At 41.2% G+C, this 13,290-nt stretch overlaps 1 protein-coding gene across 3 annotated transcripts; it reads right to left on the reverse strand.

The window, feature by feature from the left end:
- Positions 1-1,367: 1,367 nt before the first annotated feature.
- On the reverse strand, positions 1,368-13,022 carry Smndc1 (survival motor neuron domain containing 1). 3 transcript variants are annotated; one of them, XM_021151735.2, is made up of 6 exons: positions 11,722-11,806; positions 8,787-8,970; positions 6,867-7,009; positions 6,007-6,168; positions 3,755-3,908; positions 1,368-3,086 (listed from the first exon to the last, which is right to left on the reverse strand). In XM_021151735.2, exons 2-6 carry the CDS (start codon positions 8,787-8,789, stop codon positions 2,949-2,951), a joined length of 600 nt encoding a protein of 199 aa, XP_021007394.1. In that variant the 5' UTR covers positions 8,790-8,970; positions 11,722-11,806; the 3' UTR covers positions 1,368-2,948. The 3 variants fall into 3 exon arrangements, with proteins under 3 accessions (XP_021007394.1, XP_021007392.1, XP_021007393.1); XM_021151733.2 differs by lacking the exon at positions 8,787-8,970 and adding an exon at positions 12,796-13,022 and having other exon boundaries at positions 1,874-3,086; positions 11,722-11,841; XM_021151734.2 differs by lacking the exon at positions 8,787-8,970 and adding an exon at positions 12,145-12,225 and having other exon boundaries at positions 2,712-3,086; positions 11,722-11,841.
- Positions 13,023-13,290: the final 268 nt, after the last annotated feature.

A 13,290-nucleotide genomic window follows, 5' to 3' on the forward strand; every position in this document is an offset into this window, starting at 1 on the left:
TTACACTGTCTCACAGTACCTGTTTCAGAACCTCTTCTGTCTACACTTAAGCGTGCGTGCGTCCGTGCACGTTTAAACAATGACAGGAAAGGAAGCTGTCACTGGGCTTCTTATTGAAATTACTGAATCCCCTGCTGGGCTTTCCCTCCTCACTGCAGTAAAAACTCAGTTTAATTTGCAACTCAAAACCCTTAGAAAGAATGTTTATATTTACAAATTACTGACGTGTTGAGCCTCTGTGAAAGTTTTAAACAAATATAAAGTCTTGTTCATTTAAGCATACTTTTTCATTTTAGTGTTTGTAACTATCCAAGCTAGGCAGAAATCCAAATCAAACTATTTGAGTCAATTTTTAGCTACTTTACTACATATTCTTCATCTCTGGACTGTCTGGTTGTAAGTTAGAACATCCTAACCTGTGGATGCAAGTTGTACGGAAGAAATGAGTGTTTTTAAAGTCACACGCCACTCAACACATATACCCCTGACAGGCACTTTTCAAATCCGAGGCAGAACTTGGTGGCCTTCTGGTCTGATGTTTAATCTTCGTGGATTAAGAGCCACCACTAAATACATTTCATACACTCCCCCAGAAATCAAAGATTTTTATCTTTAATCTACAGCACAGTTCTCAGCCCAGGAGACACACCAGAATCACCTGCAGCCTGCAGTGTTCCAAACAGGCTTAGCAAGGTCTGCTTAAGTCTGGGGTAAGCCTGAGACAGAACTTTTTAGTTTTTATTATAAACTTACCCAGTTCCCATTAAGTATGTTCTAGTGTAAAACTTTAAACCCAGGGGTTACTTGATGGCATCTTAGTAGTACTATACACTACTATTTAAGTAAAGGAAGTCAGATACCATCATTCCAGAGTAAACGACAGACAGCCCTCAAGTCACTCTTACGTCACATACTTTCCCTCTTAAAACATACTAGCTCAATTCTTGAGGAAATGAGAAGTTACACACAGCTAGTAAGTGCTGAGTCGCGAGACAGCAGTCTGGTTCTAGGGTCTGAGCTCCTCTAGTCCAAAGAAACCAACATGGTCAACAGAACTCGAGGATAATATCCCTAAGGGCCACACCTCCAGATCGGATGCAGATGGGAAGCTGCTGTGCTTATTTTCAGAACAGATATAAGATCACGTCTGTCCCATTGCTAACACAAAGCCCTTACGGAAGCACACCAGAGTACCACCCTCAACAGAACTTCCAGGAAAAGCACCAAGGAAAGTACTGTTCTGGCCGGGCAGTGGTGGCACACGCCTTTAATCCTAGCACTTGGGAGGCAGAGGCAGGCGGATTTCTGAGTTCGAGGCCAGCCTGGACTACAAAGTGAGTTCCAGGACAGCCAGGGCTACACAGAGAAACCCTGTCTAAAAAAACCAAAAACTACTGTTCTAAAATATCAAGACAGTATCAACCCATTTTGGGGGAGGGGGCCACACAGTTACACCAAGTGACTTGTTTTCATCTAAGGGATTTCCTTGCAACTGTTACTGGGCAGTAGGGATCTAACTGCCTTAAGCACCTTCAGCAAACACTTTCATCAGCAGCCAAGTAGCCCTTTTTCTATGTAACCTGAACCTTTCTCTTTTTTTGCCCTACATATTTATGAAGAAAACCCTGAAAGAAAAGAGTTTACCTCACCACTATACTAAAAATTTCAGTTTACTAAGACAAAATTTACAAAGTAATTTAATTTACAAATAATCACATACATGCCCATTAATTAATCCTTTATGACTCCATTTCTTATACCCAATGAAGGAATTCTTAAGGATCTGTGAACCATTTACCAGCCTTAGCATTCTCTTCCATGGGAGTTCTGGGTACAAGTCTAAGGCTCCGCCCCTTTGTTAACACACTGGAGATTTTAAAAACACTTTATTTATTAAAGTTAAACACACAAAACTGAAATTAACACACACGCTAAAAATTATTTTCTTCCAATTAACAGGAAGACCCTTTTTTCTACCTTTGTTTTGGCTTAAACTCAACTTGGATAACTGTGGTGCTTCACTTATGCCAACAAATGCTGGCAACTTGATCTCGTTAATAAAAATTACAAACTCAGCTACATGAACATAATATACAGGGAAATTATGGTCAGATTAATGCACAAGAAATACAGGAAAATTTAATCATGAAACACTGAGTACTCTTGTTCATTAATTTAGCCTTGTATTTTTACAAAAATAGTATCTACACTGTACACAGGGCTGTACATCAGCTTTTGTCTTCCCACAGAAACAGTACACATCCCAAAAATGGTACCACTACAAGTGAAGTCAACAAAAGAAAAAACAATACAAAACACCAAATAAACACCAGAGAAGGGGCGCACATCCTAAAAATGGTTTGTTTGGTTTTTTAATATAAATTTCAAACTCAATGACAAAAAATACAAAGTGAGTCAATTGTAGAGGTGACCTAATAGGCCCAGGAAATAAGTAATTCAAGGGAAAAAAAACCTCAAAATAAACTTTGCCGTTTATAAATTAACCTATACTTGGGCTTGTCTGGACAATGGCCAGGTTGTAAAACTGAAGCTCTCTTTAGCAGGCTGGAGTTTTGCCTCCATGTTCCAATGAACTGTTGGAATATGTCAAGTGCAAAGCATCTGAAAATTCCAAATTAGGACTTATAAACTGTCTACACAACATCAGTTAAATGGGGCCTGAAGTTCCTAAGTCATCTAAGTGCTGATTTAAGCAGCGTTTACCTAGAAAAGTTGCCTTGTTCAACACTGAGGAAGCTGTGGTAAATAGTGATGAGTGAAGTGATAGCAGTTCTCAAATGCCTTCAAGTTTCATTCTACCAACGCCAAACAATGACAACGATGTGTCTTCCTTACTCAGCATCTAACAAATCCTTTACCTTTAGAAAAATAGAAGGATAAAAGGTAAAATGTAAAGCCCTGCAGATGAAACGCAGCAGTTTTTCTGGCTACTGAGGCATCAAATGCCTGACATTGTACTTGGATGTATCTTGATATTGTGTCATGGGCTTGTCCGCAATTCCACAAGTTCCTACTCCAACTTTGCCCGTTACACTTTCTGGAGAAGCAAAAATACTCCTCTTTACCTAGGAACAAAAAAACCATTTCTGATGAGTTTCCAAAAATAAACCTCTAGTATATAACCTAACAAACTTTAAAGTTGACATAATTCACATTTCAATGCTTACAAAACTATTTTGCAGAAAGTATCAGTACATATCACTAACAGAAAGCCTACTTGTCATTTAAAGCGTGAGCTATCTATTTATTTTGGTATGCACAGAACCCTGGCTGTAAGGGAGTTGACGGTGAGACCCGCTGTGGTACACAGTGATGCAAGCACTAGTCTTCAGCAACCGCGTCCGTCCAGTGAGATGGACCCTGACAGCAATGAAAAGCTAAACTATGCGTGAGCATCAGGTCATCTGTATTTTGAACATCTGAATTCTACAGTTATTTTCTACCCAACAAAGCATAGTAAGGACTTAAAAGCTTTTTAAAATACTCAGAATAAAAGTATGTTTAAAAAAAAGCAGAGCTCAGTATATTTTCTGAGGTCTGAAAGCAAACAGTCGTACAATTCCTTATAGAAACCTGTTTTATTGCAAAAAGTACCTAATGACTACTGACAGGGATTATATATCAAGAATTGCTTAAAATGTCCTTTGATAAATCTACACCTCCTTTTTTCATTTTAAAATGATTTTAATGGCAGCTGCATTCAGACCAACAAAGTGAGGAGGGATGCACCAACCTGGCCTTTCTTGTTCTTCGAGTACGCCCTGTTGTTGAACTGCTGCCATTTCACCTTCTGGTCCTCTCGCTCCTGCTCCAGCTCTTTTATCCTCTGTGCTTTTTTCAAAGCTTTTTTCTTTTTATATTCACGCTGCTGGGCGATCATTTCTTTTCTGTGTAGAAAACATAGATGTGAAGTCAATTATTAAGATTTACAAGATGACTTCCTTATAATGGTGCAAAAAACAAAATTTACATACTAACTTATTAACAAAAGCACAATTGTCATTACAAATCAATGCCAAAATAAATGTGTGGCATATAGCATGCTGGTAATCACCGGTGGAAACGAGGAGGATCAGAACTTCCCAGACCCCATCTTAAAGGAAGAACAACAGACTGAGGAGAGCTGGCTCAGCATGGAAAGGCATCTGCCACCAAGCCCATGAGCTAACCTGAGTTTAACCATGGGACCCACAAGGTGGCAGGAGAATCAACTCCTTAGTTGTGTTGTCCTAGTGTCCACATGGATCTACCCAATAAATAAATGTAAAATAAGCCATGCCGCTCACTGAGGACGATTAACGCGTACTTAGAAAAAGGCAGTGTAGTTCGGGGGTAGAACCCACTTGGAAGCATACCAAGATCATGGACTCTACCCAGAAATGGCAACAAAAACTTCTGTGCACGCACACACTAAGCTCTACTACAAAGTAAATCAAACCTTTCTAAAAATTTAAATATAACTTTTGCTGGTTGTATGTTAGGGATATTAATATTCAATACATGTGATGGTACACACCTATAATCCTATGACTTGGGGGATGGGGGAAGGTTTATCAGGAAATCAAGTTATGCTTCTGCTACATACAGAGTTTAAGGCCAGCCTAAGCTACATGAAACCCAGTCTTTCTGGCAAAACTTTTACCAATTTCTAAAACTACAGTTAGCAATGTAATATATGCTACACTTGGGGAAACTGTATGAAGTGATTTAATGCATATAAAATTGTTTCATCGATATTGGAGGACAGAAACCAAGACCAGAAGAATGAATGGTATGACCAATATTCAAGACCAACAGCAAAAACCTGGATTGTGAAAAATAGGATTCTAAGTACAACCAGGGCTTAAGCTACCAACAACCTCTGCTTACTAACAGCAGCTGACCAGATGGAAGGTTTTTAAGCGAACAAATCTTCATTCCCTTGCACCAAATAACCAACCTGCAGCCTAAGTGTGCAGGGTTTTTTGTTTTGTTTTTAATACAGAAAGCAAGAGCAAAACAAGAAATTAGACTAAATAAGGTTTTACAACGTGATGTTCTTAAAATCAGTTTAAAAGTTTCTTTAACAAGTGGTATTTTTCAAGTATACTTACATACCAACTTTACATTTTGGAAAAATTACCAAAAACAGAAACACATTTATCAGTCAGCCTTGAAACACAGACACACACACAAACACACACACACACACACGAAGCACGTGGACTCAGAACTTTGTCTCCTGTTATCTGCCCTGTTATCTATCCTTAGGACTTGTGGTCCTGTTTTTACCAAAAAATGTTGTTACTTCTAAAATCAGAAGTGCCTTCCATGCTGCTCTTTAGAGGAGACATTTATTAAACAAGTCTGGGAACTGCTATACACTTCACAGACGAGGAAGATGTTAAGTTTGTTCAACATCAAACTAGAGAAGGGTCAGGCAAAAATCTATTTCCAGCCAGCGTCCCAGTGCTCTCACTGCTAACTCTGGTTTCCATCATTAGTTTAGATGTCATTCTCCAAAGGACACTCTCCTGGGAATTATGGTCCCTCTTTTGTGGTAACAAGAATTTATACTTGTTAGGCAAAGCTCCACACCTAAGCTACATCCTTAGCCCTAAAACTCTTCCTCAAGTATGTGTTCTTTTCTGGCTATAGATTCAGCAGGAACAAGTCTCAAGATGGTCTTCACTGGAGTTTAGTCTTAGGACCTGACTTACAAAAACACAGGAGATGTTCTTAATACTAGCATCCCCTTTATTGAATGCATGAACAGTCTCCCCTTTACTTAGGCATACACACTGACTGTTCAAAACAACGTTAAACAGTTATTATGTAACTCTGCTCAACGCAGACGACTTCAAGTACCCAATGGGTAAAGTCAGTTACTCTAGCAGCTACAGTGAGCCTCGCTTATCACCTTAGTACTCCCAAGAACAAGGTAAGAATGGGAAGTCAGCTGGCCTACGCCATACAGCGTCTGCCCATCTGGGAAACGTCACTCACTTTGACATGGGTTTGTTGCCGCTGTCCTCTTTCGCCTTCCTTCCTTCTTCTACAGGCTTGAGGTTCAGCAATGGTGTCACTTCGGCATTGCCGTAAACAGCAAAGGTGATTGCAGCGGTGCCGTTTTCTTCATCTATCTCTTCAATCTCCGCTTCGTAACACCTGTAAAGATATCATGGCTGTAAGCAGGTGAGTAAAGATTTAGCACTCAGCCTACAAGACTTATACTGCACTGACACAATTAGCATGGCTCTAAAATAAACAAAAATAACATGAGTGATTTAAAGTTAGGCACCTGGTATCAAAAGCCCTAATTTAAATTTTACCAAAAAAAATCTTACACATCTGCTCACTGTACTAAATCTTGGAGAAAAGCTAATTCCTAAATAATTCATTTCAATGTATGCACTTGAGTGCAATGGCAATATCAGCCATTCACTTTTTTTTTTTTTTTGGTTTTTTGAGACAGGGTTTCTCTGTGTAGCCCTGGCTGTCCTGGAACTCACTCTGTAGACCAGGCTGGCCTCAAACTCAGAAATCCGCCTGCCTCTGCCTCCCCAGTGCTGGGATTAAAGGTGTGCGCCACGCCTGGCTTGCCATTCACTTTTTAATTTGAGAAAACAATTCACATCATTTGAAAGCGGTCATTCAACTTTCTTTCCTTTCAACCACGTCTTCTCCCCAAACCTAAACTAACCCTAAAATTAAGCTGTGTTAATGGCAACCACCCAAGAATTACCCTAGTTTCATAAATCCCCTCACCTACACAGATTAAGATGGGAGGAGTACCAACTGAGCAGTGGCATCTTACCATTGTATCTTAGTAACTCAGTACAGTTAGAGGGTGGCTCTACACTTACTGTCCGTCTTCACTCCACACGGCCATGCACTTGTCCCCTACTTTCCATGAGTGAGTGGGCTGAGTAGAAGCAAAACTGTCTGAGCTTGTAAGCGTCTCTGAAGGCTGAGTTGACAGAAGGTCTTTGGTCAGTTCTATTACTTCCTAAAAAAGAAAACAAAAGCCGTAACATTTGTAATTTAATACTGTCAGCTACTTTCTTTTGGTTTTTAATGCTAGTTCTTGTATCACAAAGCAGTTATGCATGTTACATGTACAGTTCTTAGAGATATTGAGAATACTGTTTCTATGCCCATAGAGAGACTAAGGAACATCATAGACTAGTCAATAGTGATTGAAACCTGCACAGGCATCTTCAAGTTAACTGTAAATACTATTGGAAATAAAAGTAGACATGTCTCAGCCACATCGGACTTGTAAATGCCTTTTGTGACTGAATAGATTTCTCTACAGATGAGAAATAAGACTGAATTTGATTCAAGGCCACTTTTACAACTACCATTTGTTATTCATGCAACTACAGTTTCATAGGACATTACTTAGCAGAAATATTCAACTATGTAGCCAATAAACCTCTTCTACAAAGACCCAAACACGGAAACAGTCTCAACACACAAAGTTCCTACTTATATACATTTCTGCCAAAATACTGCAAAGTATAAATGGGATAATGTTTCATCCCATTTAAGTGAGAACCATCAAGTTAGATTAAAAATAGCTTACACCTACTTATCAGGCACAGTAGCACAGCTTCATCTTAAAGAAAAAAAGTAACTCACACAGGCTGAGTGCCTCTGTGTGTGGCAGCTGTTTCTAATTCAGGCTTCTGTGTATTAGTTTGATTCAGTCATGTACTAGGAATAGTTTAGAACTTGACAAATAATGTAAACAGTTACTTAACTACTTATCTGCTATTTTCTCACTCTAATGAAGATGTACATTGTCCATTATCTAATTTTCAAAGAACTTGCCTACTGGTTTCCCACAATGTTGCATTTAAAACATCTTATTCTATGTTTGGGGACAAATATAGCAAAATTAAACTCTTAGTTTCTTCTGGCACACACTGGGGTTTTCTAATGGTTGCTTTGGTTCAGTAGCCAAGAAAAGTTAAATATTACCTCTCCTAAAGATTCTAAATCTTCCTGGCTACTTTTGAAAAACCAGTATTTGTACCTTAAATAAAAAAATAAATAAATAAATACCCGAAGAAGGGTCAGCTTTGTGAATCAAACAGAAAGCAAACTAGACTTGAGTTGAAAATTTAATTTAAAAAAATCTCTAAGTTTTGCCAAGTAGACACCATTTCCCCCTTTTCTAAGTCATAGGAGGCCATGCATAGCTTTCTATCATCAGCTCTGCAACACTAAAGACTGAACTGGGGTCTTGTGCAAACCAGCAAGTGCCCAATACTGTCACACCTACAGCCCTCAAATATTAAACAATTCTACATAAATAAAGCAGGAGAGTTTCCTACAATATAATATTTTAACCAATTTTGTTGTTAACTACTTTCAGAGCCAGGAATACAAGCTGATGGGCCTCGATCAGGAGCCCAGTCTTTCTCACTAAATATCTGCATCTCCTCCCAGGGACCACATATTTAACACATATATGCAGTCTCAGATTTACCTTTTCCTATATGACAGAATATTTCCCCACCACATTCATAACAAAACACATTCAAAGAAAAGAGTCCTGAAAAGCTGTGCATAATTTTCAAAGCCCTGTGCCAGGGTGGCCCTTCTTGTAAACAACAAAATCCAGAGAATTTTCTCCTGATGTCCTATAACTGTCATCTTACATGTCCCTCCCAGTCATTTATGAAGAACCTTCTTAATTTTTATCTTCACATGTGTATATGGAGCAAAGTATTTAGAAGAACTACTTTACGAATGAGGGGGTTCTTGAAGGTACATACCATTAATTACTTTTCCTCCCCCAAGTTCTGAAACTGCTCCTTCATTGACAGATGGGCAGCAGTTACAGTAATCGGCAATTCCAGGAAGCATCAGATGTTGTGATCTACATATCAGCAGGTCAAAGGGGGTGCACTCAAGCACTCTGCTTACTGAAGGAAGGCGTTTCGGGGATGCAGAGAGCCACTGTAATATATGAGACAAGTGACTTGACCCCTGCCTCCTTTAGAACCAGTTTATTCAGCAATACAGCCCAATAAATTGACTATTTTTGTGATTACTATAGACTGCCCAGGGAACTAATGAGCTAGGTAGCCTGATTTTACTATACCTACTTTCTTTCCTAAGTCAAAAAAAAAAAAAAAGCAGTTAGGACTTCAAAAGATTAATTTGTTGCCTAATTTATTATTCTGTATGAAAGACAGAAACATTGAAACCTTACTGGGAAAATGAACATAAGGTATTAGAAGCCATTATGATGATGCCCCCTTTAAAAAAAATGCAGAATCCACAAGCTGAATAATCAATCTAATCAGACAGGATTTAAATAATAGTAGCATTTTTATATATATACACCTCTATCTCCCCCAAAGGAGCGAGCAGGTGGGTGGGAGGTGAGACCCACAATGAAACAGGAGTCACTATTCTAAATGCAAACAAGTAGGTCAGGAGCATATATTCAAATACTTTCTGTAGTTTTACCTTATCTTAAGAAATGATTTCCATCTGACAATAGTTTTACATTCAAACCATACCTTGTAATCAAAACCAAACTTCTCATAATAGAGAAAGAAATAACGAAGACTGGCCAATTAAAGTATTCTATACTGCCACTACTTAAGGTGCTGCTAGTACTGAAGCCTGTCACCATCCAGTATTTAATCGACTGTAGTTACTTAAAACAAAAAACTTAAACATTAGCTGCTCAGTTACCCTGGCCATATTTTAATTACCCAGTATCTGCTTATAGCTAGCGCCTGTGGCGTGAAGAGCAAACCCAGATGGTGCTCACAGAAGCAAGCTCTACCACACACTGCTGTTCTAACTGGCTATACACGAGACCTTGTGAACAAATGACTTCAAAGTCATTACTGCTTTGCTTTTTTTTTTTTTTTTTTTTTTATTGAAACCAGGTCTCAGTGTCCCCTTGGCTGGCCTGGAAGTCTAAGTAGCCCAGGTTGGTCTCAAACACATAGAGATTTGCCTACTACCTCCACCTGATTTGCATTTTTGTGTTTTGTTGACTTTATTTTTCAGTGCTGGGAACTGAACCATAGGGCCTTGTGTATTCTAAGTAGTTTTATCTCCGGCCCCCAGATCATTATTAACTGAGGCCCAGGTAAGCCTTTTAGGTAAAAACTGTGTCTACCATAAGGGCTTCTCCCTATCATACTTTCAATTATAGATTACATATCAAGATGGCTAACTCCATACTCCACAGATAATTTACGCTGGAAATGTTTAGAAAGTCCTGATAGTAATATTGTTTGAAACTAGGCTCCCAACTCCCCCTCTACCATTTCTACAGAGACCTCTCATCCGACTCCCAGGAAGCACAGACAAGTTTTTTTTCTTCTTCAAGGAAAACAAACTTTAAGTCGGCAGAGGTGGATGAGGTGCGTTAGTTTGTTTCTGTCACTTCACCTTCATGTCCACTCATGGTCCAGGTGACAAATCAGATGAGCAGGCAGGAAACAAACCCTGGGTTATTGCTTACAGTTTACAGAAGATCTGGGTGTGGGAGAAATAGTTTCCTAAACCTCTCTGATGAATGGCACATGCACTCCATAGGCTGAAGAACAGTATTAGTCAAAGCAAAATTATCCTTCATTATTTTGTTTTTAACATATACTTTATTGAAAGTCTAGAACCCGAGTTTGAAAATGTCCAACTCATTTTAAATTACAGGTAAGATCTTTCAGAACCCCAAAAGTATTAAGCCCAAAAAATAAAAGTTGGAAATGTTTGTGTTTGTGTGTCCGTGTCCTTTTTGAAACAAGATCTTACTCTATAGCCCTGGATGGCCTGGCACTCAAGAGCTCTGCCTAGCTCTGTGTCCTGAGGGCTAGGATTAGAGGCGTGCATACACAGCTGGCAACATCTAATGGTATTAATGGTCATCAAGAAGATAAAGAGAATGACTGTTTAGATGGGACATAGAATAAGCAAGAAATCATCAAAACACCCTGAAAACTGCTGAAGTATCAGGTTCAGACTTTGAAGGCCATTGACCATTCTTAGGATCAAAGTTTTCATGTAAAATATTTACAAATTATCTATGGTACTTTCCTTAACCTGGGGTTCTGAGAAGTAACAGGTATTTAAGTTTGTCCTGAAACCCCAGTTCATGTCCTTAGATGTTTTGTTCTTCCTAAACTTTGCATGAAAAGTTAATCTCTTTCACACTATTTCAACTTTAACTACTCAACAACTACAAAGCCCAGTCTTCAAGTCAATACCTATATAACACCCATACAGAATGTTATTTCCTAACACATCCTCATGACGTGTTTTTAATAAAAGTATAGACCCCATTAGCTTTGAAAAATAAGGCTGAATTCCATTTTCAGATAATTTTGTGTCATAAGAAGGATCTTGGTCAGATTGTATATTCCTCCCTCAATAGTGTTACCTTTTGAACTAAGTTTCCTTGTCAAGTCTTTTAAAACAAAAGCTTATTCCATTGCAACGTCTCTTCTCATGAAATCCTGTAAGTACACACAAGATTTACCAAACCGAGTGTTTTGTTCATTCTGATGTACACCGAAAGGAGGAACTAACTTTAGACCCTCAGTACCTGTGCATATACAGACATATACACGTGGGCGCACCTTCCTCACAGGTGCCTTGAGTGCTTATGCGTTCTGAATGCATAATTTGAAAAGGACAAATACTCTTTTCAAATAACCTTAACTCCAAGTGTCCACCTATACTTACTTGCAAATCCTTTTTCAGTTTCAATAGATCTTCATTTTCTCCATTTCCAGAAAGAGCAGCTTCTACTTGCTGGAGTTGAGCTTTGTAGCTAGCCAACTGTTTTGCTAGATCCTCTGACATCTGAGGAAAATAAAGGCCCATAAGGCGAGTCAAATATCAAATTACAAAACAAAACAAAACAAAAAAAAGAAGAAAAAAAAAAAACCAACTTTCCCTGACCTGCCTAATTTAAATCACTCATGCTACAAAACTCCAAGTTTCGTTCATCACCATTTTTACTTTATTCAGATTTAACTAATCCACAAACTTGAAGGCAATTAAATTCTGAAGACTGCAAACACGGCTGGTAAATTCTACACAAAAAGATCTCCCCCTTTAACTATCATAGGAAGGCCATGTATGTAAATAAAGACTGCGACATACTTCTCAAAAGCTGAGGAAGTCAAAAATCAAGAGAAATTAAAATTCGCACGGACGGGATCTCCCCCGAGTCAGAGGAAGCGGTTTCCGGGTAACTACACCTTCGGCGTTTCCTCGCCGTTCTCTCCGGCGGAGGGAGACGCTCGGAGCGCTCACTCTTCCTTCACACGGAGGTCATCTTAGAAACCCGCCTCTCGCCCAACGCAGCTCGGCGTCTCCAGGGGCCCAGAAGCCCCTCTGGGCGGCCGCGGGGCAAACATACGGGTCCTCGGGGGACACCTCCGGGACATTCCGGCCCACCGGAAGCCTGGAACCCAGGCCGAGCCTTCCCGTCCGCGCGCGGGCTTCCCCGAGCCCGCCGGAGCCCCGGTCCACCACCTCCCACCAGGGAACGCAGACCTCCGCGTCCATGGAAACCGCCGAGCCCCGCACCCTCACAGAGGCTTCCCCCGGACGGCCACGTTCGCCGCCTCGGCCCGGAAGCCCCCACGCAGGCCAGGGCCGTCCACTGGGGGGTGCGAGAGCCGCTACCTCCCCACACTGCCCGGGTCGGGCCCAGCTCTGACGCCGGCGCCCTGGCTTCCGGCCTCGGCCTCCACCTCCACTCCAGCCCGAGGCCCGAGGAGGCCTGACTCTCCCTCTGGGGCTCGTTACCTTGGGTGGGGCTGGGGTCGGGACGGCGGGCAGGGGTCGGGGAGGCGAGGCGAGCGGCGATAGGGGCGGCTGCAGTCGGGAAAGATTTTCCGTCGCGACGAGCCTCGGTCGGAAAAGGAGAAAGTCCGCCGGCGAGGGGGAGGGGAGAGAAGCCGGCCTCGGGCAGGAGGAGAGAGACAAGGCGAGCGAGATCTCGCGAGACCTACGGACTCTCGTGGAAAAGATGGCGCCCAGGTCACATGACCCCCGCCGCCCTCTCAGCAGCCAGCGATTGCGGCCTCGGAAGGCGGAGTGGGTGTGGTCTGATGGGCAGGAAGTGACGTGCTGGGCCGCGCCGGGGGGCAGAGGGCAGGTTCGTTTTACGTCAGTTCCGCCTCGTGCTGGGAGCGGCAGCGAGTGGTTCTCCGTCGTGGGTGTTGTCCTCGGGTTCCCTGCGGCGTAAACTCGCGAGTCTTTCTGCCCAGCCCTGATGAGATTTAGTACCGGGAACGGGCT

This window comes from Mus caroli, chromosome 19 (assembly GCF_900094665.2).
Source record: "Mus caroli chromosome 19, CAROLI_EIJ_v1.1, whole genome shotgun sequence".
Taxonomy (NCBI): domain Eukaryota; kingdom Metazoa; phylum Chordata; class Mammalia; order Rodentia; family Muridae; genus Mus; species Mus caroli.